The sequence below is a fragment of the Pteronotus mesoamericanus genome, unplaced genomic scaffold, assembly GCF_021234165.1.
Source record: "Pteronotus mesoamericanus isolate MK-2021 breed Mesoamerican mustached bat unplaced genomic scaffold, CSHL_Meso_final scaffold_85, whole genome shotgun sequence".
Classification (NCBI taxonomy): Eukaryota; Metazoa; Chordata; class Mammalia; order Chiroptera; family Mormoopidae; genus Pteronotus; species Pteronotus mesoamericanus.
The window spans coordinates 91,607-118,920 of record NW_026555329.1 but is presented as its reverse complement, the minus strand read 5'-3'; the positions used below and the strand labels follow the sequence as shown (position 1 = coordinate 118,920).

Below are 27,314 nucleotides of genomic sequence, written 5' to 3'. Positions count from 1 at the left end.
TTTCCAGAAATATGCAAGAGAAAACTTACCAGAATCACATCTATAGTATTGAGTAAAGGGTGTGTTCACAGGAGTTCATGGTGTTGTGAGTTTCTCTTAGCTAATATGGCAGCTCTTTGAGGGTGGAACCACATATTATTCATATTTATATTCTAGGGCTAGCACGGTGTCTGCTTCAGAAGACAGACTTTAAAGATAGAAGCCAGTTTGAATGTTTGTAGAATGAATGCTATTTGAACGTGTCCCTGCTGGCAGCCCTTCAGTTCCCGTCGGCGAGGTCTGCTCCCAGTGCATTTTCTGCAATCCAGCAATGCCTGCGGTGTCCCGGCCGCCAGTGAGCGCTCAACAGGTGCAATCGCTGGGCCATGTTCTCTTGTTTTAAAATTTACTTTCTCCTCTTCCAAACTAGCAGCTGATCATTTTAGGTTATACGATATGAAGTGGAGCTGAATAATATTCAAGACAGTCTTATGAGGCTTCTTTCTAAGAAATACTCAGGTTAATTTAAAAAAAAAAAAGAGCAACCCACGAACGTTTCACCTTTCCAAGTGGACGTTCATATCAGTGTCTAGTAAATGTGTTTAGGGGAAACATTTCTTTACATCCACTGGAGGGCAGAGCTTTGATCCAGAACAAGAAAAGCTCCGTTTCCCTTTAGATTTTTCTCAGCTCCTCCAAGGCTAGCCTCAGACAAGGGACAAGTTATCTGCAATTCTGTGGGTATCCCATGCATTTAAATCGCATTCAGGAAAGTGCTTTCCTGGCCTCCTAACTCCAGATAAACGCTAACAGGGACTGCCAGCTTTATCTGCTTCACTGCAACCGGGAAAGTCGCGGACGTTGGGCCCGCGCTGTGACATCACCCGGCTCGCTAGCCAGGGTGCAGGTCTCAGACTCCGGTGATTGGCTGTGGCCCATGACGTCACGGTCCGGGGTGGCCCCGGTCGCGCGAGGGCCCCGGGATGCTCCAGGTTCCTTTATTTAAAAAAAAAAGGGGGGGGAGGGGGATGGGGAGCCCGCGGAGCGTCTGGCTCCTCCCGTCCCGCCCCGCCCCGCCGCAGTCCGTGCCAGCTACCCCGGCGGCCCGAAAGGGGGCGGGCGGGGAGGCGGACCGAGGAGGAGCCGGGCGCGGCGCAGCGCGGTCCCTGGCCACCGCCCACCCCGTTACACACAGCATGTAAACAGAGCCCGCCGGGAGGAGCCCCGGGACCGGAGGGATCCCGTGTTGCCCGGCCCCGCCGCCTGCCCGAGAGCCTGCGGAGCTGCACGCTGCCCGCCCGGGAGGAGGGCACCGGAGAAGAGGAGGGAGGGAGGCGGAGGGAGCGGGAGGCGGGCGGCGGAGAGGAGGCTGAGGGAGCGGAGGGCGCGGCGGGCCAGGATGGATTTCCAGCAGCTAGCTGACGTTGCGGAGAAATGGTGCTCCAACACGCCCTTCGAGCTCATTGCCACCGAGGAGACCGAGCGCAGGATGGATTTCTACGCCGACCCCGGCGTCTCCTTCTACGTGCTGTGTCCGGACAACGGCTGCGGGGACAATTTTGTGAGTGCTTGTGGGAGGGACCGCAGCAGCGCGAGGGAGTGTAGCCGCGCGGCCGCTTCCTTGCGCCCGAGCTCCCGCCCGCTCCAGAGGCTGTGGGCGGTGGGGGTGGGGGGGCGGAACCGGTCTCCGCCGCGCGCCCAGCTGCTCCGAGCTTCGCGGGGCAAGCCCCCGGGCCCGGCGAGCCGGTGTCAGCGCCCCGGGTGGGGCCAGTGGGCGGCAGGCAGGGGCGCCCTTAGGATCGGGGAGCGGGGCTAGGGCGGACTGTTTCGGGGACACGACCCCGAGGCCCGTGCGCTGTGCTTGGCTTGGAGCATCTCCAGCGTGTCCCGCGTCGCACCAGCCCGGCTCGGGGCGCACGGACCCTCCCGCAGGATCCAGAGTCCGGAGCTTCCTACACCCAGGCGTCCCGCCTGGGTGAGGAATCCCGCTTCCCTTCCGATGTGCAGACACAAGTCCTCCAGTTGTCCCTGCCTGGGGAACCCCACCCGCCCCCTAGGTTATTTCCTAAGCTGCGTGTTTGGACACAAAGCCTCTGTCCACACCAGCGATGCCCCATCTCCTGGACCTTCTTTGCGGAATTACACCCCGGATCTTAAAAACGCACGCGCGCGTGCGCACGCGCGCACACACACACACACACACACACACGGGCACGCCTATCCCCTGTTCTTCCATTGCTCCTCTATGAGCTTCTGAGCGGGTTGTGTCCGGCTGAGGCCCCGGCCGCGGCCCCCGAAAGCCCTTTGGTTTTTCCAGATGAGAGGGAATTGCCTATCCCCGCTCCAGCCCCAGGTTCGGAGGGACCGGGACCTGGAACTGCTGTGTCCAAATCTTTGACTTTGCACCCTGCGCCCACTTGGGATCTTGGCGCTGGCAATTTAGGAAGGTGATGCGGAGGGCAGGGAGTTGGGGTGGGAAGTGGGAAGACTGGGCCAGGATGGCGCTCTATGAAGTGTTTGTAAGGACAGGGGAAAATAATGGTCCCCCAAATGTAAGATGGAGGCAGCGTTGGGCACGGGTTATCGTGTGGTCACCGGCTTGAGCCTCGAGCTGGCGCTGCTGCCGCCCCTGCGGACGGAGGTAGGGTGGCGCCGCGAGGTTGCCTGGCCCTGGCTCCTCAGGTGGGGTGTGACAAAGCTGGGGGCCGAGGTGTGCGGCGATGCGCACCCCTACCACGACGGGAAGTTCTCGAAGGAGTTAAGAGAGACAGCGAGATCTCCGTTCTTGGTCCCAGAGAGGTGGTGCTGGCAATAAAACATGCCCCCCACCACCACCTCCACCCACCCCGCGGAGGGGAAGAACCCACCTGGGCCCTAGCCCTGCGACATTCTGAAAGAGGGATGTCCCTGGATGACAGCCACATTTGAGTTCTGGCCGTGTGACTCTGCTCAGTTGCAGTCACTCAGCTCACTTTACACATCCAAAAAATAAAAATAAAAAAATAGGGTTGATACCGGCGCCCCAGCGATTGGACAGATAAAGCACCTAACAGTCTCCAGTCACAGCGAGAACCCCACAAATTTTGGATCAGAGGTGGGATCTGGGGTTCCCTAAGTTGAGAGCTTGTCTCTTTTTAAAGATCCTCAATGTTCTCACCTGTAAAATCAGGTAAATCAGAGTGCCTCCATCACAGGCCCTTGTGAAGAGCAATTAAGCTATAAATGTATGTAAGGACATTGTTAACTGTAGTTAGAATAAGTAAATAAATGTTATTTGTTGTTGGGAGGAGTGAGAGGTCATTAAAAAGGGATTCACTCCATTGTAAAAGTGTGAGAAAGCCCCAGGGCCAGAGTGGAAAGGGCACCGGGACCCAACAAACTGCCCTGGTAGGGCTTGGTCAGGAGCCGCGCCAGCCCTGGGCTTCCTTCGCCTGCCAGTGGCCTTTCCCCCTCCTTACTGTGTGGCCTGGTGCGAGGATCTCGCAAGGTTATGGTTCTGATGGGGAGAGTTCCACCCAGCCTTCCTGCTGGCACTGAAGGAGACGGCAGAACTACTCCGCGGAGGTTAAGTGGGTGGAGAAAATGCAAGGCCATTGTCTCGCCTTGAATATGTTTATCGAGCCATTCAAAGTGTCTGTCAGGCTTTCTCAAGACCACCCGCATTTTCAGCGTTTTCCCACCTGTCTGAATAAAGTGCTTGAACATGTGCAGTCACTGACAATGAAATGAAATAGGGTAAGGAAGAAAGAAGATGGGGAGAGTAATTCCTTGGGTAGACAAGGCACTTTTTGAAAGTTTCTAGAGACCGTAATGGACAAGATGCCAACCGCTGGAGTTTTCTTAGCCCAGACGTCTGCTCTAGTCTGCCCCAGGCCAGGTTTGCGAGCTGCTGTTTGCTGCTAGTGAAGGGAGCTCAGGCTTGACATAAATGTCCTAACCGTGTTCTTTTCCCTTTTCCAGGAAAATCTGTTAAGCATTGAAAGGAACTGGAAATGATTGGAATTGCTATAATCTGAAGGGTTTCGTAATACGAATATTTGCGTAACATTTCTCAAGGTGTTCTCACATCATTGATTCAACGAGCAGTTATTGAGGGCTGGTTTTGCACCAGGCCAGGGCTACCTAGGATACAAATAGGGCCTCTGCCCTCTTCCTCCTCGGCGGTTCTACCCATCTAAGGCAGTTTAGCTTAGCGGTTAGGAGCACACGGGCTCTGGGGTCAGGCTGCTTGGGTTTGCACACAGCCCACCACATCTAGCTGTACGTCTTGGTGGAAGTTATTTAATCTCTCTATCCCACGATGTCCACATCTGTAAAACGGGGAAGATAATATTTGTACCTTACCAGCTGGCTAATTTGGAACAATGCCTAAAATGGGTGTGATGATATTAATGAGTCTGGCAGCGTCTCTGGGTCTATTTCAGGTGTAATCCAGGTCATGTCCCACTCTCCCCACGTCACCGAAGTGTTCTGCCCATTACTTTTACCATGAAACCTGTGCCTTGTCCTGATTTCAAGCCCACGCGTGATCTCTTTCTTGCCTCCTTTCTGACCTCATTCCTCCCCGTTCCCCCTCCCCCTTCCCCCTCCCCCTTGCTTGCCGTGTTCCTGCCACACTGGGCTTTCTGGTCTTCAGACGTGCCAAGCTCAGGCAGGGCCTTTGCACTTGCTGCTCCCTCTGCCTAGAACATTCTCTGCCCACATCTTTACTTGGGTAGCTCCTTTCCGCCATTCAGTCCTGGGAGAAACCTTCTGACCACATACTCCTGCACCTCACTCTCTTTTAGTCTTATCGTAGCACTCATTAGTACTTAGTAGTGCTTTTAAGTCCTGTAGTTTATTTTCTGCCTCCCCCCACCCCCCAGACTTAGAAGCTTTGTAAGAGCAGTGAGCGCGTCTGTTTTAGTCATCACTGTATCCCAGCCCTGGGACCAGTGTCAGTGTTTGTAAGTCTGTGTTTGTAAGAATGAATGAATGAAGGACAGTCTAGTGTGGAAGACAGATGTTAAGTTTCAAGAGTGACAGTGTCAAAGAATGACAATAATAACAACTACCGCTAGTGTGCAGTTTGTTATTGTATCAGACAGTGCTCTAAGCCCTTAGCATCCTTTAATCTTAGTAGTCTCATAAGGTACTCTATAATTATCTCCATTTTACAGATGAGGAAATGGAAGCTCAGTGAGGTTTACTAATTCCCCACAGATTTTAAGTGCTAGAGCAGCTTGAACAGAGACCAACACTGAAAACACAGCACCAGGGTGACACCTGGGGACCCAGTTCAGACTGTGGGTTCAAGGGCAGCCTCTTGAGCATCACAAAAATTCTCTGTGGTAGGTACTCTTATCCCCATTTCAGAGGCGAGGAAACTGAGGCTCAGTGACTTTAAGGGACTCGTCCAGGACTACACCACTAAGAAGTGAAGGAGCCAGGACTTGAGCCCAAGCCCAGCAGCCTATCCTTTCTGCCACACACAATGTCCCCCAGACAGGAGCAGGCCAGTAGCTCCAGAGGCCTCGGAACAAGGACTTCCTTTGACTTTCCCTCTTCTTTGGCAGCTCCTGTGTCCCTCGTGGGCCCTCTCCCCTTCTCACCTCCCAGGCCGTCCAGTCCACGCTGTCCTCCTCCGAGCCGCTGCCCTGGTTCGGGCCTCTCTCTGTGGATGGCCCATGAGGTCAGGGCCTGGGATAAAATGAAGCTGCCAGTGCCCTGCCTGCGGGGAGTTCAAAGGAAAGACTCCTCTGTTGCCCTCTTTTTTCTGCCAACCCATCAAAACGTGTTTGAATCTAAAATTTTGTGGCGTTTAATCATTCCTCAATACAAAAACAAAGATAGCAGCGGTCACAGTATTAAAGAAAAAGGTTTTATTTATAGGAAAACTCTGTGATTTAAATTTATATGTGTGCTTATGGCTGTGTCCATATTTTTTCCCCATTTTCATTCTAGGCGTGTCTCTATTCTTAACTGTGTTACCAAGTAACAACCTCTGGATTTCTAAGAAGAAAATGTAACATTTAAATGAGATTGCATTGTGTTTATATGGTAGTATAGTGGAGAGAAAGCACTTTCTTATCTAAATTCTACCCTTAGTTTCCTCATCTGTCAGATAGGGATTATCGTATCTACATTAAATTACTATTGTGAGGATTTAGTAAGGAATAGTGGTAGACCAGAAGGCTTTCCACAAAGGCTAACTTATTTATACAGAGAGATTGTTTCAGGAAAAAAGAGATGTCCTTCATTTATTCACGGAATGATTCATCCTGAGGAAGCTAAAGTTATGCTAATATGAGTTTAAATAGATGGTCCTGTGCTTATGAGAGTCAGCCTCCAGGCAACTCCTATAATCTTTATAACCACCCTGTGAGTATTATTGTTTTCTGAGTCTTACAAATGAAGGAGCTGAGGTTCTGGTTGGAGGCATGCACACCTGGGGATGCCCTGGCTTTGCCCCTTGCTCCCTGTGTGACCCCCGGCACGTTGCCTAACCAACACCCCCCATCCCCCCAGCCTCAGCAACCTCCTCGGTAAAACAGACCCTAAAACAGACCCGTGGCCCACAGGGGAACAGGTCATAGTCCAGCCAGCTGTGCTCGTCCCACCCTGAGCAGAAATATGTCGGGTGGCCTGAGATGGCTTGTGGCTTTCATCGTATGCCATCTCTTCTCTGGGCAGCGGCCCATTTGGGATTAAGCCGCACCTACTCAAAATGGGCGCCTCCGGTATTGATGACGGCAGAAAATTCCCAAGGCAGGACTCCAGCGAGAGTGAGGCCCAGGGCCCCTCTGTGCTGGAAACGCTATTTGTAGGGCTGGGTGACCTTGGTGCTCTCATTCCATTTTTGGGTAAGCTGGACATTGCCATCTACACTATAGAGAGCAGAGAGGTGCTCACGTTCCTGTTTGCAGTTGACTTGGTGTGATCATAAACTCTGGCCCAGCTTACCGTAATAACAGAAAGAGGGCCCAGGTGGCCTTCGTGTCCTGTTTGTTCTAAAATCCAAGTTCTCACCAGGGACTTTCAACCCCTAATGGGAGGAATCTGTAAGAAAGAGTGGGCGCTCAGGGGAGCTTTGGGGGTGGGGAGCACTTCGCCGCAGCCCCATGCTGCCCTGAGCTTTGGACTTGGTGTTAGTCAGTAGTGACACTCAGAATTTTAAATGTAACGCTCCTCCACGCCCCACCCCCACATCTGGAGTTAGTTCAAGGTCCGCTCTGCTTCTGGTGCTCAAGGTATGTGCGGTCCCAGAACCCAGCATCTTTGCATCCCCTGGGAACCTGCTGGAAATGCGAATTTGCAGCCCTGCCGCACCCGCCCTCCCCACCCCTGTCAGTCCCAGGTGGGACCCAGCAGCTGGGTTTTAATTTTCACAGTCCCAGGTGGCCGTTGCAGACTAAAGCTGAAGACCCGTTGCTTTCCTCCCCTTCGCGAAGCCTTCACTTGGCATTTCCCCTGCTGTAACGCGTGAGGTCTGGGATCTGCCTTCACTCGAACAGCCCTGTTGGAAAGCCAAGACATTCTGGACCTATATTTGTATTTGCCTGGGAGCTTCTGTTCATTGTTCAAAGGCATGAGTTCTCTGACCCCTGTCAGAAATTTTTCAGGGCCAGAGTGGGAGTTAGGTTACACGTGCTTCAGATACCTTCCAAGTTGAAGTCGCGGTGGCTGGGCCCTGTGGTGGCAGGACTCCGGGGCTTTGGTCACCCATTTGTCTCTGTACAAGACTAGACCTGCGATCTTGTTTTCAGCAGTGTCAGCCCACCCACCTGCCATCCTTCCTGCCCTCCCTAGCGCTGGAATGGGCCCCTGGCACCTTGCCTGCTAGTTCTCAAGAGCGACGTGTTATCTGCGGGCCCTGTCTCTGGCACTGATTGCCTTCTGTCTTTGCACGGGTCTCCGGAGGCAAATCTGTGTCCTCTTCCAGCAAGTGGCCAGGCTTGTTTACAAGGGCAAGGATTCAGTGACAACTGTTTTTTAAACCCGGAAAACCAACACGACAGGGAATCCAGGGTGAGTTAGCCAAACGAGGGCAGTTGAAGCAGACTGGACAGAAAACCCTTTATTGGGTACTAAGTCTTCCTTCTCCAAGATATACTCAAATCAACAACTGCAAAAGCGAAGCAATGGAAACGGCGGCGTGAACCATCTCCTCGGGAGGTTTGCGATGCCCTCCTGACATTGCACCAAGGGAAGTGTCTGATTTCCGGCAGAGCTGGGCACGCTGTCATTCTGATAGTGTTTGAGTGATCCACTTTCCTTAGTTTACTTTGTAATTTAAAGCCCAAATGCACCTTTAAAAAGACAGGTATACAAGGTTTCCGTGGATACACCTACTTCTGAATGACCTATAACCCAGGTTGCCTTGGATAGTGTTCTCTGTGAAGTTGCATAGAGTGTCCGATTTGGTCAGGGTGTGTGTGACTGGTGGAAAGACCCCCCGCCCGCCCCCGTTCTTCTGCAGGCTCAGAAGGCTAAGAGAGTACTTGGGTTTGCCATGTGTTGAGCAGCGACTGCGTGCCAGCCAGGCCCTGTGTCGGGCAGTTACTAAAGTTATTACTTCTACTCTCATCCTCAAGTGTAGGGTAGACGGGCTTAAAGGTTTCCTATTGTGTGGTGCGAGATGGATAATCCCATCTTAACTTGGATAAGAATTTGAAATACACTTTTTAAAATTTGAATATGAATGTGGGTCCTAAGCAGAACTTACATTAAAGTGGGATTTTAATTGTTCTGGCTGAATCCCCTCTGATTAAGAATCAAGTTCAATAATGGACAGCCCTGGCTGGGTTGGCTCAGTGGATTGAGTGCTCCCCTGTGAACCAAAGGGTCGCTGGTGCGATTCCCAGTCTAGGGCACATACCTGGGTTGCAGGCCAAGTCCCCAGTGGGGGGGGCACACGAGAGGCAACCACGCATTGCTATTTCCCTCCCTCCCCCTTTCTAAAAATAAGTAAATAAAATCTTTAAAAAAACATAATGGACACAAAAGCACTTTGTATGATTCTGCTTTTGTGCACTGGAAAACACTGGCATAAATGGCATTTCAGTGGTTTGACAGCTTTCAGGGTCTCTAATTAATAGGGAATCGTGTTTGAGCTCTTCCCCAAAGTGAGAGAACCTAGAAGCTGTTTGTCAGGAGGGGGCAGAAGGGCTCTGGAAGTCTGCTGGAGCTGAGCCGCGTGTGTCCTGCCGAAACGGACTTTTCCATCTGCCAGCACAGAATTGCCTATAAAGGTGGCACATTAGCACCTCGTTAGTCTTAGATCTGAGAAGTATTTTAAGTCTGTAGGTCTGGTTCTTGGAAGTGCTGCCGTGAGAAGGAAGACAGTGACATGTGTTTATTGAGTGACGGGGCATGGAACCCGCTGGGGCAATGCCCTCATCATTTGTATCAATGAGGGGAGTAGGTATGTGTGTGACATGGTCCGCTTCTGCAAAGAGGTCTCATCTCCCACCGCCCAGCCCCTGCTTCTTCCCCTCTCATCTGCCAGTGTCTCCCTCTCTCCCGAGCCTCTACACGTCTCTTAAACTAGTGTTGAGCTGTCATTAATTGGTCCCCTCTAATCAGAGAGTTTTGATACCCTGGTGTTATCCTGGTAGCCCAGCACCTGTTCTTCTACATGTAGATCTCTCAAGCCTATTTCTTGGGTTCATTCCAAATGCTGGAACATTTATGGGAGAGACTTGTCTAGTCTCACAGATGTGCTAAAATGGATATCCTCATGTGGGAAAAAAAGAAAAGAAGAACTTGTTTAGTCTTAAGAAAAAATAAAAACCTAGAGTCAGTCTCCTCTTGCTGCATGTTAACGTTGTGAAGTGAGGCTTGGGTGTGATTCCTCTTAAAAGCATTTTAGGGGAAGCTGAGCTTTCAGAAGTCTTCCCCCCCCCTCGCCCCCCCCCCCGTTGACTTAGTGACGACTTTTCTGTGTGTTCTCCCAAATTCATTTCATTCTGAAGTAAATTTACTGCCACCCCCACTTACAAGCCAATCTGGGTAAAAAGGTCTTGTTCCAAGCTAGTGGTTACAAAATACTATGCCAGAGGAGAAGTTAAGGATCCTGCAGGCTCTAGGTTTCTCCTCGTTTCTGTTTGAAACCCACCCTTAGCCTGCACTGGAAGGGGCGCAATGGAAATCACGGGCGAGAGAATACCAACCCCGCTGCCCTTTTTTACAGCGCAGAAGCAAATCTGATGGCGAATTGAGCAGGTGAATTATGGACCAAAAGCACAGGGTTTTGTTTAGGGTGTACATTTTCTGATCCCCTTCAGTGCAGACAAATCAAGAAGGAAATGTATCGATCTTACTGTGGAAAGGAAGCCTTCGAATTCATGTGATTAAAAAAATGGATGTAATTTAAAAAAATCGTGTTGGCTTTCTGTCTTTCACAGCGAGTGTAATGACTGAGTCTTTGTTTTCTCCTTCCCCCGCCTGCCTGTGGGCGCCCAGCACGTGTGGAGCGAGAGCGAGGACTGCCTGCCTTTCTTGCAGCTAGCACAGGACTACATCTCTTCCTGCGGCAAGAAGACACTCCAGGAAGTCTTGGAAAAAGTCTTCAAGTCGTTCAGACCTGTAGGTGCCTGCTTGGCTTCAAGAGCCCTCTTGCTTTCTACCGCGACTGCGCTTTGAATAACATGGGTGGTTGTGGGGAAAGCGGACAAAACCTGGGATGACTAATTGTTTTTCTCTTGTCTGCTTGGTGGCTTAAAGATAGCAGCTAGTGGAGGGTGGCTGAGGGCGGGAGGGAGGGGGAGCAGGATGTGACACAGCTGTTTGGTGCAGGGATGATGATTATTTCTAGCATCCCTTGAGTTAATCTCTGATAGGGTGGGAAGCAAACAGAGCCTTCTTGAGACAACTGAGGAATCCTGTCCTCAGCCAGTGCACTTGAAACCAGACTGCTTGGAAGTGTCCTGCAGGCTCTGTACAGGAGGGGCCCTCCATGTGTGTGGTTAAGGGGAAGGGTGACCTTGGATGCTGGTTCTCATCTCTCGTTTTTTATAAACTCACTCTGGAGAGCTCGCTTCTCGCCACCGTTAGGATTTGGGAACCTGTGTGTTTGTGGCTAGCTGACTGCTTGTCTTCATGCCGGCTGAGAAGCCTGTAAAATGAATACTCTGTCTTATTTTGAAAATTCCCTGTTTTCCTTTATCATTATTAGGAGGTAAAGTCAGTGTTATGACATGCCCCCCAAGTTCAATTCCATCCCCCCTCTGCTCTGCACATACAAGGGCATTTGCTGTAGAATTTCTATTGATTTCCTTTTCAAATCTTTTAAGGCAGTATCTTCTCTGCTGAAATTTTCAAGCTTGTCTTTTATTTCTCTGAACAGAGTAGGCATGGTTGCATAATAAACCGTGTCTACGATTCCTGAATTTCAAGGTTTGTAAGTCACTCCTTTTTGGCACTCCTGCTATTGGGTTTCTTGGTATGTTGGGTTATCTCTGCGTGTTGGTTATTGTATTTGTAAATTTATGTATAGGACTAAACTGACGCCTAAGATGAGGGTACCTTCCTTCAGAGAGGAGTTTTATTTCCTTCTGCCAGGGCTTGGGGGCGCTGTCCGTCTGAGAACACCTGCAGACAATTTCAAACCTGTGGTGTTTGGAACTCCACAGGTCACGAGAAGCCAGACTGCAGGTCTGCTTTCTTCTAGTTTATCCTTGTCCTGAGAGCTCTCTTAGTTCTTCCCACCCCCACCTCCCTTTCAGGCAGCTAGACAAAATAGCACAGACTGGGTGGCTTAGAAACAACCAAAAGTTATTTCTGTCTGGAGGCTGGGAAGCCCAAGATGAGGTTGCCAGTAGATTTGATGTCTGGTGAGGGCCTGCTCGCTAGACAGCCAGCCATCTGCATCCTCACATGGTGGAAGGGGAAAGGCACCTCTGTGGCCGTCATAAGGGTACCAGTCCCATTTATGAGGGGTCTACCTTCACCACCTCCTCTCCACCCAAAGGCCCCGCCTCCTAATGCCATCACTCTGTGGTTAGAATTTCAGCGTATGAGTTTTGGGGAGACACAGACTTTCAGACTATAGAAAAGATCTAATAGGCACTGAGGTCGCAGCTTCATGCGGGGATGGCTTGTCCCAATTCACTGCTTTGGAAGTCGCTGGATCTGACTTTGGTCCTCCCGGCTCTTAGAGCAGGCCAGCCGCGCAGTCAGCTTCCTAGCTTTCTTCTAGGGCAGCAAATACCCTCAGGGCAAAGGCAGCTTTTTATGTTAGGTTTACCTCTCTAGATTCAAATTCTGCAATGTATTTCAGAAGGCACTTTTGCATAGTTAGGCCAGCTTTTGGGTTTTCCGTGGAAGAGCTGGTCCCAGGCATTTAATCCATTATTACAAGACTTGGAATTTTGGTGTCTTCTGTCTCATTTGTATCATTCGTCCTACCAATTCATTGTAAATGTTTAAAAATTCCCTAAGCCTGTTTGGCTCGTTCAAAATAGATTCTTTGACTTAAAAGTACTGCTCTGTTTCACTTTCATATTCAATATGTATTTACTGAGTACCTGCTGGCACTTGGGCTCCTTACGGCGCTGCTGCTGACCCTTGGATCAAACAGTGAAAATATTATGGCGCTTACATCCTCGTGGGGGGAGGAAGAGAGGACTAAGAACAACGCAGAATGAATTAGCGATCAGCGCTGCAGAGGAAAAACAGTAAGTCAGAGAGCAAGGGTAGGATATGTCAGAGATACTTCCACTTTGACTAGGAGAGCAGGACGGCTTCACTCAGAAGGTAGCATTTGAGTTAAACTTGAAGGAAGACCTGAGCCAGGAGGAGACCCAGAGGGGGAGCATGCGAGGGAAGAGAACTGCAGGTACAAAGGCCAAGGCGGCAGACGGGAGATACCTCTGTTCAAGGAACAAGGATGGGCCGGTGCAGCCAGGTGGAGGGGGCGGTAGGGTGGAGCGGGAGATGAGATGGAAGAATTTCAGGGGCCGAAGGACTTGGGCTTGCACTCCCCTGTGATGGGAACCCCTGGAGGCCTTTCATCACACGGGAGGTGGACTTTTCGATTTGAAAGCCTCCCTCTGATGAGTTGAGAATAGGCTGTTAGGGGTGGGGTGTGGGAGCGTGGGAGGGGGTGGCGCAGGGAGACCAGCGCGAAGGCCATCCCTGCCCTCCCGGCGGAGAGGGTTTGGACCCCGATGGCCACAGTGTAGGTGGGATGAAGGGGTGGCGGTCTGGAGATGCCTTCAGAGTAGGTGGATCAGAAGTGGGTGTGGTCAAAAGGGAGGAGACGAGGATGACTCCACAGCGCCTGGCCTGGCCAGCGAAGGGAATGGCGCTGCCATCTACTGAGATCGGGAGGCTGTGGGAGGAAAGGTTGGGGCTGATGACATCAGGATCTTTGTTTGGGACATGCCAATGTTCGGAATGCCTATCAGGCATCCAAGCAGAGATTATCAAGGTAGGCACATTTTTAAAAATACTGATTAACCAGAAAAAAATACCTATTAGCAGATGGCATGCCCTTTGCCGCTGGTTTCCCCACAGGTGCCCCCTCGTTCGCCAGCCGTCCGGCTCTCTTTTCTGTCAACCTCATCTCCAGAGGCAGCAGAATTAGCTTAACCGGGGATGGCGTGCTCCTGCCAGAACTCCTTTTGCTGCTGTTCTTTACCAGGTGTATGGTTGTATTTTGGCAACCAGGCAACCGCATATAAATGGGGGGGGGGGAATGCAGTCCCCCAAAATTCAGATGCATAGCTGAAAACAATTCGATTGGCTGAATGTTTTCTTACACTGCAAACTGCTGCATATCATGGAGACACGTAGATTTGATTAGTGTTGGGCTTCCCAGGTTCATTTCTGAAGCAGAGCCTTAGGTCCTGGGCAGGGAGGATGCTCCCAGGGGGAGGTGGCCTTGAGCTAGTACAGCGGCCCCCTCTGGTGAGGGAGGTTTCGCATGCTGGGCGCCCTTTGGCTTGGCCGCTTTGCCCTGCAGCAGGAGGTGCATGGGAGGCACCTTCTCGGGGTTAGGGAACCTGGGAACCTGGGTTTCTGCCTGCCAGGATGTGCCCCGGGTAGGATGGGAGGGAGTGTGCCAGGCCAGGTGAAGGACTGCTGGGGACCAGCCGGGAGACCCATTCACCCTCTCTGTCTCCACTGAACAGTGTGCGCCTTTCCACTGCCGCCCTTCCCGTGTTTGCTGCGTATAAGGGAACCCTGTGCTTAGAAATAAGACACAGGGTGGGGTCTTGTCGTGTGGTAGTTGAAAGCATGTGCTGAAGTAACATGTACCCCCGTGCCACCAGCTGATTGAGCGGGTAAGCTTCCGCACCTCCTTTCCCTGCAAATTCCTGGGAACCGGATCCACTCGGGCAGCTGCTCTTTGTTTACAGTCGAGGAAACCACGGGAGGAACGTTTTCACTTTCATCTTACAACAGCCTCATCTGTGGCTCTGAATCCTTGTTTTCCTGGGCCAGCCCATGGCCAGTTCCTGCCCTGTGCAGCCCATCCAGGAAGATAAGGACCCATTCATTGTCAGCCTGCTGCTGCCTTTTGGGGCATCAGTCAAGCAGCGGCAATTCAGTTGGCTGATGCCCATGCGCTCCGGCCCGCCCCAGCGCGCCCGGGCCTCTTGCACGCCCGGGCTGAGAGCGGGGGCCGTCTTGTGGCCCTTCTCAGTGGCCCTGCCCAAAAGGCTGCGCAGGCCCCCAGCACTTGGTAGGCGGTGCCTCCTCCCCTCCCTCTGGTTTGGCTTCCCGGCACTGAAGCCCTCAGTATCACAGTCAAAGCCACTCCCTCCCCGCCAGAACTCCATTGTTGGATTTGAAAGGAAAGAAACATGCTATTTTTTGCCATCTTATTCTGTTTCCTCTACTTCTCCATCACATTTTCAATGCAATGCATTGATCACCTGCCTTTGCCACAGCACTGCTTTGGCAAATGAGGAGCAGGGCACAGTGCCCCGCTCTTGCCCTCAGCAGCTGACTTTGTGGTGGGAGAGGCAGCCACAGGAACGTCCAGAGAGACTCCATGTTACAGGACAGAGTGTTTTTGGTCCAGACACTCTGCCAGATACTTACTGTGCAGAACACGCCAAGAGTTCCATCCCCCGCCCTGCGGACTCCACTCTCATGGTTCTTTGAGGAGCTATTTCCTGAGAGGATGTTAGTGAGTATGAACGTCAGGGTGTTATTTTTGGTCTCTTTCCCCGGTTATGTGGAATTGGGATAGTTTATTGATGAGGAACCCAAACTCTGGAGGAAGCGATTCAAATCCCAGCTCTGCCACTTGATGGCTGTGTGACCTTAGCCAAGTTGCTTAACTCCTCTGTTGCTTGGTTTCTTCTTTTGTAAAATTAGGAAACAATGTCAGTAGTTATCTTGGGGTTGCTGTGATGATTAAATGACGCAATTCTTGGGGGTACTCAGTACAGCATGTTACACATGATAAACACCAAAAATGCCGGTGTGGTTGGGGCCAATAGGTAAATACTGTTGAGAAGTGAGCAGGACTTAGTGAAACGTTTTCTAGGACTCTTAGATTCATGGTGGAGAGAAAAAAACAATTTGCTAAGTGCTTTCCGCACGTGCCTAGCAGTCACCTGGCCAACGGAAAGGATGGAAGGAGGTATTATTGGGGTATTATAGTCACAAGTTTCTCAACATTAGTTTGGACAAACTAGTAACCATCCTTCAGTAGGAAATCCATACAACTCACTGTGTTAGAGGCTAGTGCTGTGAGGACCGACAGACACTCCCGTCCCCAGAGCCTCTGGGTGACAGGGTGACGGGTGATGTTTATTTTCTTCTTTTCTGTATTTTCTAAGTTTCCTGTGGTGTCACAGAAGACATTTACAGTCAGAAACAATGATGTGTCATTTAAGAAGCTGTGTTTTCTACGTGGCGTCAGGGGCCGAGGAGTGGCAGGCGAGAGCAGGCTCCCTGAGGAGCGCAGCGCCGGGCGGTGGCTTCATGAGGAGGCAGGACTCAATGGCAGGACCTGCACGTGCTCCGAGGGGCAGGAGGCCTGGCCAAGAAGAGAGACCAGAAAGGCCCACCTTGGCCCCTTAGCTCAGAGTCCATCCAGGTGTTGCCGGTGGGGGCAGGTGCCTCAGCCCTGCCCTGGCGGTTCTGGCTCGCAGGCCGAGTGGCCTCTAGATGGTTGCTCAGCCTCAGTGTCCCCTTCTTTAAAATGGGCGTCACACCGGTTTCTCTGGCTTGCGGATTTGTAGGGAGCTTCCACGGCAGTCTAAGGACATGGGGGACTGTCAGAGCAGAGCTGCCCTGCTATGCTAGGCTGCTGGCTCGGGTTCTGGCTCATCGCTGCTGCCAGGAAAGGCTGACGGAGCGCACCCGTGAGTCTGGGTGACCGCGTTTGCTCCACTCCAGGAGCTCCTGCTTGTGCCTGGTTTCATTTCCTTTCTGCTGGAACGACATACCCTAATGGTACATCATGCAGGTGACAGAGCCAAGCAGACTGTCATTGCCGTCCGTAAGCAGGCGGGTTTATCTGTGTCGTGCAACCGGTAATGAGTAGCTTCAGAGAGAGGTGTCAGTAGCCTTGATAAATGTGAATTAGATGATCTCTGGAGTCTACGTTTTTCTTGTTTAAATGGCCCTCAGTTGACAGTTGCTGGTCATCACATGGTTGAGCGAGATAATATAATAGTGGTTATGGTTCTAAATAATGGTGATTATGCCACTCATTTCTCTCCTCCGTGTTTTCGTATCTTTTATTTAGTGATGACCGACAGACTTCCCCCTGGTTCAAATCAGATCCTAAGATAAGAGAGAGCTTGCCATTCCCATCAGCTACAAAACAAAACCGTGTCGTTGCCCTTTCGCATTTTCTCAAAGCTTTATTGTGTTTTCCTGGAGTATTAACTCTTCCTCCTCTTACTAGTGTGGCAGACAGGAGGGTCCTGAGTCACCTGTAATCATGACAGTTTTGTGTGCCGTTTTGGTCGCTGTTACTTTGCTGGCATTACCTGGAGTTAGAGCCCAAGGTTCCCCGTGGTTTCTCGCTCTTATTGACCCTGGTCCCCGGGGATGCTGTGTGACTCTATGTGTTTTCCTCTCAATGAGCAGAGGCACGTCTACCAGAAAAATTTCCCTAATTCTAGCTCACTGGCATGAGAAAGATTGACGTTTTCAGTTTGCCTCTGTTGGTTGGAGAGCCAGGGATGAAACCCCACAGGAGAACCCTTGGTGACCCAGAAAAAGTCCAGCTCTTGCTTCCTCTCTTAGTCTGATCAAGAGCCTGGAAGAGGAGGAAGAGTTCATCTGCGGGGTGCTGCTCCCAGGTCAGAAAGTCTGATAAGAAAGGATGATGCGCATGTGTGGGTTTTAATAAAAGACGTTGCGTTGATAATTTAAGTTCGATTATGCCTTTTGGTTTTTGCTCACATTATAAACATTCAAAGCCTTGTCCTTTTTAGAAAGTACAGTGGCCCCCAAAAGTAGGAGAGTACCTACCACTCTTACCCCTTTGTTGTCTGCCACCTGCCTCTTTTTTCCTGGTATCGAGAAGACAGACTGACCAGGAGCCTGGCGTGGGTCTCTCAGCACCACCAGTATTATGGATCATTGAGATAAATGTTAATGCTTTATTCCTCAAATGCTTCAGCACCTTGATACTCAGCATGTGGTCCCAGGACCAGCAATGTCCCCATCCCCTGGGGGGTTGTTAGAAATGGAGAAGCCCAGGTTCCCCTGAGACCCACCGAATCAGAATCTGCATTTTCAGTGGATCCCTGGGAGAACCACACCCAATGAAAGGGGAGGACTGCGACTGCAAGGAATCCTCTGGAAGCAGCTCACAGGGACTTCTGAAACCACAGGGCACTTACTGAAAGCGCTGAAGCCCTCACTGGCTGACTGTTCTCTCCGAGGCAACCCCCCTCCTCCCCATTAATAAAGACGCTCTCATTTGCGCTGTGAGTCGCCTTTGGAGACAGCAGATGCTAAATGCCAACTGAGCGTGGCTTCAGCTAGTTTACACCGCTTTCCAGAGGACCCTGAGTTAGTCCTACAGATAATCGATACTCTCTGGGCTCTACAGAACTTTAATTCTCAAGGGTTGGCATTTCACTCCGTTTTTGTACAATCCCATTTGGATGGAGGGGCCGCCAAAGTTCTTATGTGATCGTAGGTGGTTCAAAGGAAGCTTGGTGGACCGCGAGACCCGGAAATGCCAGTACTTGTCCAGAGTGAACATAAAGGTTTTTTTCCAGTCAACTGAAAAAATTTTACTGAAATAGGAATTGATGATTATAACCATCAGCAGTCATTTAAGTGTACCAGACAGGATTTCTTGGCTTGTTTCCTTTTCCTTACAAGAATGTGTGGGCACAGTAAAAACAAGGACTCCAGAATTCTCACCAGTCTGTTTGCACTCCTGTTTCTGATATGTCTACTGACTGCTCAAAATTTGGATCCAGAAGTTAAATTTAGACTTACCCTCCGTAGATGGGAAAGGAGACAGGGTGGAAATGCTAGACAATTACGTGTCTGTGTGAGGTTATTTGGAATCCCAGACAGATTCTAGTCCTGGTGCTTATCCTGTTCTCTGTAATGCTTCTAAATCGTGCGTGCTCGTAAGTATAGACATTAACGCTGCATATGGAATTTTTAGAAAGGTGTGCTACCCAGTGGAGACCACTGACGCCTCCAGCTCTCGGAGCAGCAGTGACAGCTGGAAGGAAATATCCTATGTGGCCTGGTGGTCAGGTGTGTGAAGCCTGCGGTTTGGTGGCCTGGGTTTGAACCCTGGCTCTGACGCTTACCTCGGTAACTCTGGGCAGCTTACTCAGCCTCTCTAGGTCTTAGGCGAAAAAGGGGGATAATAATAGTACCTACTCCATAGGGTTATTATGAGAACAGAAGGAATTGATATATATATATATATGAAGCTGCTTAAGACAGTGCCTAGGAGATAAGAAGTTAACCGGTATTCCCTATTATTATTAAATCTGAAATATGACAAAATTGATGGATTCGGTGGAGTGCTGGATGTGAGCCTGGCGCTCAAATGAGGGGGCTACTAGAACTGCGTTTCTTACTTCACTTCTCGCTTCCCGCAGTTCTAATGAACAGTGAGGTCTACCCATGCAGCAGTGGCTCCCTGTGACGGACTGAACTGCCTGTGCTTTCCAATGAGAAGCAAGGTCACGTGACATAACTGGATCGTTCACAGGCGGCTGCACGGCTTGCAGACCACGGGCACATTCACTTTCTCCTTTGCTCTCCCCAGTTTCTCTGGAGGTAGGGCAGGTGCCATGGTCCCCACCCGACAGAGAAGGGCACTGAGGCTCAGCTAAGGCAGTGGCTTGGCGGAAGTGCCCAACGAAAGCCCTGGCTTCTGCGTGCCAGGTCCAATGCCTTTTCCACCAGTCTCTCAACAGGTCTGCTGACCGTGCTGTAAGGTGTCGTCCAAGTCCAGGAGGCCACTGAGACCCGCTTCTCTTCCTTCTCCCTCCTGTAAGGGCAGGGCCTGAGCAGCTCTCAAAGTTGCATCTGCATGTTTCCTGCCGGAGGGAAGGGCCTCCCATGTGGCTGATGCTCTAGACCTAGAATTATGGGCTTTGGATTCACATCGAAGGTAAGGGAGGGAGCTAGGAAGGGGAGAGAGGGGAGGGGAGGTGCTGATGGTTTCATCCTCAGCTGGAGCCTCTTCCACAAGCTACCACCCTAAGCTGAGGAGACAGAGGATGCTGGGGGATACCTATGGTTTGGGTCCATGAGAATTCCTAAGTGTATTATGAAAAAGAATAATTAATGGCAAGTGTCTTTGGGACACGCTTGCAAAGATGTGTGCCTCCTCTGTGCCCTCTTGACCCACAACAGCCATTGTCAATTGACCATGATCTTCCCTGCCGAGCCCAGGGCTCCGGGCAGCCACCCCCAGTCAGATTTGTCACGTGGGAGGGAACGCACTGGCCATTCCACTTTTGATGAGGTACCTCTTTAGTGCAACGAGGAGCTACATTTGTTGTTGAATTAATTCTGCAGTTACTGGTGGCAGCAACAATGTTTGTATTAGCTATTCAAGCAATATTTCTCCTTTGACGTTTTTCACCTTCTGTGTGACATAGAGCAGCTTTTTTTTCGGATCAGGGTTAATTATTATCTTTGTTTTGTTAATTTATTTTATTTCTTTGTATTAAATCTTGGGGTGACATTGGTTAATAAGATTAAGTAGGTTTAAAGTGTACATTTCTATATGCAAATATACAATCCGTGTATTGCATTGTGTGCCCACCCCCAAAAGTCAGATCTTCTGTGACCATATATTTGACCCCCTTTACCCTATATTGCCCTCCCATCCCCCTTCTCGCTGGTAATCACACTGTTGTCTGTGTCTATGAGTTGTGTTTTTTTCCCTTGTGTGTTCATTTGTTGCTTTCAGCTTTCTATCCCACGTGAGTGAAATCATGATTTTTAACTTTTTCTGTCTTACTTCGCTTTTCAAATAAAAACTGCTCACCAGCGTATGAGTCACCTGCATCCATTGTAACAAACCATCTCTTCTGTCTCTCTAGAGGCAAATTTTATCTTTTATTCCATCTGCTGAGATGTGAAAGGGAGCCAGCCGTAGGAGTAAGGAGTTCTCCCTTCTCCCAAGCACACATGAGATTGTTACAAACTGTTCGGACGCGCTGCGCTGTGATCTCCTGCCTCACCGCTCCAAGTTGACAGTGTCCCTTTGAGACAGCTGCCGTCCTCAGAGCTCTGGGGAGAAAGCACGTGTCTGCGGCTGGCTGTGCCGGCCCTGGCAGGCCACATGTATAACAGGCCCAGGAATGCCTGGCAGACGATTTTGCCCTGAACGTGTTCATAGGGCTGTGTGAGACCTGCAAAGAGCTTGAGAACTCAGAGTCAAGGCATAATTTTAATCGAGACTCTGCTCATCCTTTTCTCATTTAAACAGTTGGGAAGAAGCAGGAAGAAGGAGGTGCAGGTGGCAGGGCACTTAGGAGGGCAATGCGAAGTCAACAGAGTGGTCGATCCTATTTCAGTGCCTTAATGCAGTTCGAGTTTAAATCATAGGGCCTTTTGGCGAAGTTGCCTCAATGCGATCAGCGAAGGAAGGGGTCACCATGTGGAAAGTGCTTTGGCCACGTGCACGCTGAGGATCTCACTGAGGAGCCAGGGGATGGGTGCCCATGACCACGGACAAGGCTCAGCAGTGCCCAGGGTCATGGCTTCCTGCCAGCGCCAGAGCTTGTGTTCATATTGATCCGGCCCAGCAAATGGCACTCTAACCGAAGACTAGGCATTGCTTTAAGAAAATGTTGCAGGGCGTCCAACCTGCGGCCTGCAGGCCACATGTAGCGCAGGGTAGCTATGAATACAGCCCAACACAAAATCGTAAATTTACTTAAAACGTTATGAGATTTTTTGTGTGTGTGATTACATGTGGCACTCTTTTTAACGCGTGGCCCAGAGATGCCAAAAGGCTGGACACCCTGGACAGTGTATTACTGTGAATTTCCGTGGTGACAATCAGAGAGCATTTGGAAAATACAAAAAGATTAAAAAGGAAAAAATTTATCCATAGTCACACTGTCTATAAAAATATACTCTTTAAAATTTGGATGTATTTCACTGAAGTCTTTTTTTCAATATATTTGTGTATAAATTTAAAGAAGTCTGTATCATAATGAAAACAATTTTATCATGTTTATTTACACTTATGAGCATATTTGTATGTCATCAGGTTATTTAAAATACTATATTAAGTGGCTACATAAGATTCCATCCTATAGGCTCACCGTAATTTTAACCGCTTTGTTGAACATTTTAGTAGTTTCCACATTTATGTGCATTATATATATGATAACACTGTGTTTCTAAGGGAGAAAATAAGGAGAATGGATTTTTGTCATCCTGATGAGACACTCATTGTAATGCTGCTAACGATGTGATATTATTAGATATTGTGCCTTGGAGCATAGGTGGTAGGTGGTATCATGTGTTGATGCTTAAAAGCAGGGAATCTCCAGAGTCCCACATAAAATAGAGCCCTTCGGGCACCAATCCACTGAAGGGTTGACGGTTCCGTCTAATAAGTCTGTAAACATAATTGCGGGGTAGTTGGCTCCGTGGGAACTCCGTAGCTGCTGTGTTAAGTCCTGCTAAGTGCTGCTGAATTTGGAGTCAATGCTTCTAGTGGTCTTCCTACCTGCAGCCCTTTGGCGCTCACAACTGCTTCTCTTCTCTTCCCTGCAGCTGCTGGGGCTTCCGGATGCAGATGACGATGCGTTTGAAGAGTACAGTGCAGACGTGGAGGAGGAGGAACCAGAGGCAGACCACCCCCAAATGGGGGTCAGCCAGCAGTAAACTCGCAAGGGCCCCCTTCTGATGAGGAGTGAGCCCCGTGGTACCCGAGGTGGGGTCGCGTGCTCCTGGGTTAGCTCTTCGAAACAGGACATCTGACTCCCAGCTTCCAAATTAAAACGAAATACCTTTTTAACAACCACAAAATATCTGGGATGAGCTGTGCTCAGAAGTGACCTGCATTTTGCTCCCGTTTCAGTGGGTTTCTATGGAGTTGTCTCGGTAGCCTTGGCCATTTCGAATTTAGAGTCCATTTTGTGGCTGACCATTCTCTCTTGAGTTTATGTTGGAGAACTGACATTCGCTGACTTGAATGTAGAGAACTCTGAATGTATTAAGGATGTGTTTTGAGTCCTCACAGGTGACTTGATCGCGGGAAAGCATGGCAGAGAAGAAACGCAGTCTGCGCTTTTTATGTACCTTGTAAGTGTTGTAAGTGAAAGGTTTTGCTTATAAAGCATGAGTTACAATACCTAGTCATCACACTGCACAAGTGCAAATACAAGGGCAGAAAAGGGTAATCACTGAGCTTTGAATGGAGAGAGTAAAGGAAGCAAAGGACCTTCAAGTGTGCTGCCATTACTGAGGTACCTAGATACGCGGCAACTGGTTCATGGTTGTACAAACATACCTGCATGGTCAGTTATTTTAAAACATGCTAATTCCAAAGCCACTTTTAAAGTGTTAACAGTGGAAAATATAAATGGGGTGACATCAGTTACCGATTTCGTTAAACTGTAAGCCGTCCCACATATGAAATGAAACATTTACCTTCTCTCTTTATAATGAGATGGCAACTTGTTAAATCATGAAAACGTCCAGAATCCAAGGGCCACTTCAACTTTGAAGCCATAAATTTAATGGGAAAATAAACCAGGATAACATTTTTTAAAAATATAGTGGGATCCTTCTTTCTTAATCTGTCTTTTATCCTTTTTTAAAAAAAAGTCACAAAAAGGATCCCACTGTATAATTTACTTAAAAATTGTAATCACGTGCTTCGAGGAACCTATTTGCAGTGAGTTTTTAAAATGATATGAAAGTGGGAATCTTTTCATCGCAGGTTAGCGTGGTTCAGAGGGGAAGTTTTAATGATCAAAACACTCAGACAACTCACAGAGACAATGACAGTCAACCTCTTGGGGGTATCCTTTGTCATGCTCATATGGACTTATTTAAAATACTCATTTTCTTGGACCCTCTGCATCTCTGGTTCTAACAACATTGGATGCCAAGTGCTTCTTTTACGACATTTCACTGAACGTAGCATCCGGGGTGAGGAAGTTTTTAACATGCATACCTGTTAGGTTGTCAACGTTTCAATTAAAAAAGAAGAAGGAAAAAAAGCAGCAGCCGCAGAAGCCACATAGCTTCTGGGAGTCTTGTCTGTCTTCCAGGCACGTGGATATAAACCTGCTAAATCTCGGCGTTTTTTGTCTAATTGGTGCTCTGAGGAGTGCGCTGCTGGTGGTCAAACCGTGTACTGCAGTTTTAAGCCATTGGGTAAAATAATAGAGTGGTTTCCATCTGTGCGTCACATTTTTTCTTGTCTTGAGAAAAGATAGTCAAGGTTAGTTTCACGTCAAATGAATGTCCTTCCAGGGAGCCTATTAACAAAACAAACTGGGATGTTTCATCCTGTGGGATGAGGGTGCTCTGGGCTTTGCTCCCTCACCTGTGTTCTGATTGGCTCCAGACCTGTGCACAGGTGTTTGGGAAGCTATGCCTTCTGTAGATCTTGCTCAGGTGTGGTCACCTTTGTTTCAACACAGTAAGCTGAAAGAATGACTTCTGCAGTGGAGATGAAGAAACTTGACTAGCTTGCTCCATCCGAAGGTAAACTGGAATTTTCTATGTGGTAGAGGCTGAGCATCTAAATTTGCATATGTTTGAAAATGGAATGGACATTGATGTAAAATGTATTTTATCCAAAAACTGTTTAGGTTTTGACCAGATGCACTTTGGTATTCTTATGTGAATGTTCTGTTCCTAAAAATTGAGTTCACATAGACTCAGCCATTCTCTTGGGCTGAGGAGAAATACAACCCTTGTTTTGTCCGGAGGTTGGGGATAACATTGCTGTATGTTACTTATTTTCCTGACAGAACCCCAAAAGGCATTAGCAAATCAGGTCATTTCCTCTAAAACTTCCTTTTCTCTGTGCGTCCCCGCCAGTGCTCACTGACACATGCACACATTCGGGTCACGTGTGGCATTCGAATTGGCATTGAGAAGCCTGTGGCTTCTGTTGTGGAAACAGTTCCATGGCTGGACAAGCTGAGACTTTCACAGACATATTCATGCTCTCCCAGGAGGTGACGGGGCACAGCGGGAGGAGCACTGACCCAGGAGTTAGGAGAGGGACCTGGGTCCTGGCGCTTACTCTACCAGTGACCATGTGACCGTGGGCAAGTCACTTACCTAGCCTGAGACAAAGGGCACTTGCCCTTCCTGCTTTAACCACTGTTCTTCCATAACTGCCTTACGATGTGTATGGGTATGAAGAGCTACAATAGAGGAGACTTGAAGGGAAGCGAGCAGGAAATATATTTAGAATCTGCCTGTCTTGCGGACCCTAGCCACAGGGCTACCTTAGAACGTGTTTCTGTTGGTCTGGATGTGTCCGAGCCCCCTGAGGCCTGATCCTGAGGGGCTGATGACACTGTTCCATGGGTGAGAGCCAGGCCCCAGAAGGCACAGAAAACAGACTTGTCTCAGTCATCAGTGCTCTGCCTATGGAAGGCATAGTTTTATTTGTGCCCTGCCAGATTGCGGCTTTGGACGTGGGATAAGTTTAACTTAATTGAGAGGGGAAAATTGCATGAAGAATAACTGGAGAAGGGTGACTTTTACTTTTTTTTTTTGCCATCTCATTCAGTAGAGAGAAAGAGAGTGTGTGTGTGTGAGTGTATGTGTGAGTGTGTAGGTGTGTGTACAGGAGAGCGAGTGCCGTTGGTCACTATGGAAGCCTGCCTATGATGACCTTACATGGCCCAGGGTTCAGTGACCCACAGGGACATTTTTCTCATGGCTACTGGTTACTTCTCTCTGTCTGATAATCAGACCAAGTGGACTCTAGGGAACCGGAGAGTGAACTATGGAGCCGGGGGCAGGGATGAGACCCCACACAGTGCCTGCCATACGGTGTCCACTCCAGTCCCCCAGGCTCAGAACAGCACGTAGTCGTTGTTGTTCTTCGGTGACTAGAACACAGAAAGTCTCCTCCTTAGGAATTCTCCTCGTGTCCTGGTGCAGAATTAGGATTCCAGTGTCCTCAAGTGGAAACCTCTCTCCTCTCATATTTACTGTCATTTTTCTCGTGTCAGCAGAAGCCATTCTCTAGCACAATTACATCTCTAAATAGTGTTTCTGTTTGATAAGAGCACAAAGTGTGTGGCCCCCGGGGAGCTGGGAGGGCAGAGCGGCCCTGGACCCTGCTTCGCTCCTGCGGACTGACAAGCTGGGAGACAGGCGTCTGAACCAGTCCGATTGCCATGGTTTTGGGGGCAGGTAGGAGGAGGCAGGACTTAAATCTGGGATGGGAGAAGATGAGTAAGGGAGAACGAATTAGGGAAGGGAGAATTAGGGTCTGATTCTTTAGAAAAACAAAGTAAAAAGCCAGGAGGCGGTTATCGTGGAAGGTCCAGGAAAACTCTTTTCATGGCTATGCCCCTAGGAGGCTGCTTAGCTCAAAGGGACTGGCTGCCTGTTGCGAGGCAAGGCCTGTGTTGGGAATGGCTTCTTAGCTTTGAATATGCCGCCCAGCCAAGGAGACAGTGGGTGTCCTGCCAGTCTGGTGCAGTCCTTGCCCTGGAGAAGCCAGCTGTCAGGCAGATGAGCCCGTCTTTCCAAAGTGCTGACAGACTTGAGAGAGGCACCAATCACATGCCAGGCTGAATGTGAACTGAACTTGATCTTGCTGTCAGCTGCGGAGGGGCCCGGGTCAGGGATGCCCTCCCGCAGGCTTGAGGGCAAAGCCCACCTACTCCACCAGCTGCAGGGGCCTGGAAAGAACGTAGTTAAAACTCAAGCGAGTCTCATATCCCACCTGCCTAGTCTTCAGATTACCAGAGAAACCTACAGCTTTTCTTTTTTTGAATTAAAAACTAATCCTCTTCCCATAAAGACTCAATCAGTTATCTTGGCTTTGTAATACCAGATATTATAACATGAAAGGCTGAAGTCTTTTCGATTTATACAGAATAATTCTAAAATTTGCCAGGATGCCAGTAGCCTCTGGTGTCCATGGCAACGTGGTGTCCATGGTACAATATCTATAGCTCACATTCATTGGGCAAATTGTTAATAATATGTTGTCTTTGATATATTTTTTTAAAATCTGGATTGCAAAAATAGAGGACCTATGACTGTTTTGTGTTAGGAAGCCCATTTAAAGCATTAGAAGCCTGAAGAGGATTACACAGTTAAAAGCAGGCACCAGGCCACATAAAAATAAACATTTAATTTACTGAGAACTGTGTATTCAAGTTGTCTAGTACCGCAGAGAAAGCTGACAGTCTGTTCTTTATAAAACTGCCTTTCCCTGTTTTTTTCTTTTGTTTCATTGGATTTATTTTTTTCGTTAGGACCTTCTGGTAGCTAGGCAGAGGGAGAGAGAGGGCAGTACTCGGTGCACAAGGCGGCTTTGCAAGGGGGAAAGTAAATCATTAGTTCTAAACAAATCTGAAACTATCCGCGAACCAGTCTTAATGTGTGTATGAAAGCAGTTTAACCGTCTAATGATAAGCAAAAGCAAGGAAGAGTTTGAGGGGTGGGGTTCTTAGGCAAAAAAAAAAAAAAAAAAAACAAGAAAAGAAAAAAATTTCATGCAAGGTGTGTATGCTTTCTTTGCCTTTATTATTTCCTTTCCAAGAAATCTCTTGTAAATGACAAAACTGTGAAATGGGTTGCCAAACATCTTTGCCCTTTGTAGACGCTTCCGGCAGTGTGAATCCCGGACTGAACCCTGTCCGCATCTGCTCCTTTCTCCCAAGAGAGAGGCTCTCATCCCACGATGTAATTACCATACGCTTGCTATTAAAGACCCT

The 27,314-nt window shown here is 49.2% G+C and overlaps 1 protein-coding gene across 1 annotated transcript; it reads left to right on the top strand.

The window, feature by feature from the left end:
* Positions 1–1,174: 1,174 nt before the first annotated feature.
* MTURN (maturin, neural progenitor differentiation regulator homolog) lies at positions 1,175–27,314 on the top strand. Its single transcript, XM_054564593.1, has 3 exons — positions 1,175–1,540; positions 10,423–10,545; positions 22,159–27,314. The coding sequence occupies exons 1-3, from the start codon at positions 1,379–1,381 to the stop codon at positions 22,267–22,269; spliced, it is 396 nt and encodes a 131-aa protein (XP_054420568.1). The 5' UTR covers positions 1,175–1,378; the 3' UTR covers positions 22,270–27,314.

Coding starts and splice junctions, on each gene's coding strand:
- MTURN (XM_054564593.1), top strand. CDS start 1,379: ATGGATTTCCAGCAGCTAGCTGACGTTGCGGAGAAATGGTGCTCCAAC. Junction 1,541..10,422: donor ACGGCTGCGGGGACAATTTT/GTGAGTGCTTGT, acceptor GTGGGCGCCCAG/CACGTGTGGAGCGAGAGCGA. Junction 10,546..22,158: donor TCTTCAAGTCGTTCAGACCT/GTAGGTGCCTGC, acceptor TCTTCCCTGCAG/CTGCTGGGGCTTCCGGATGC.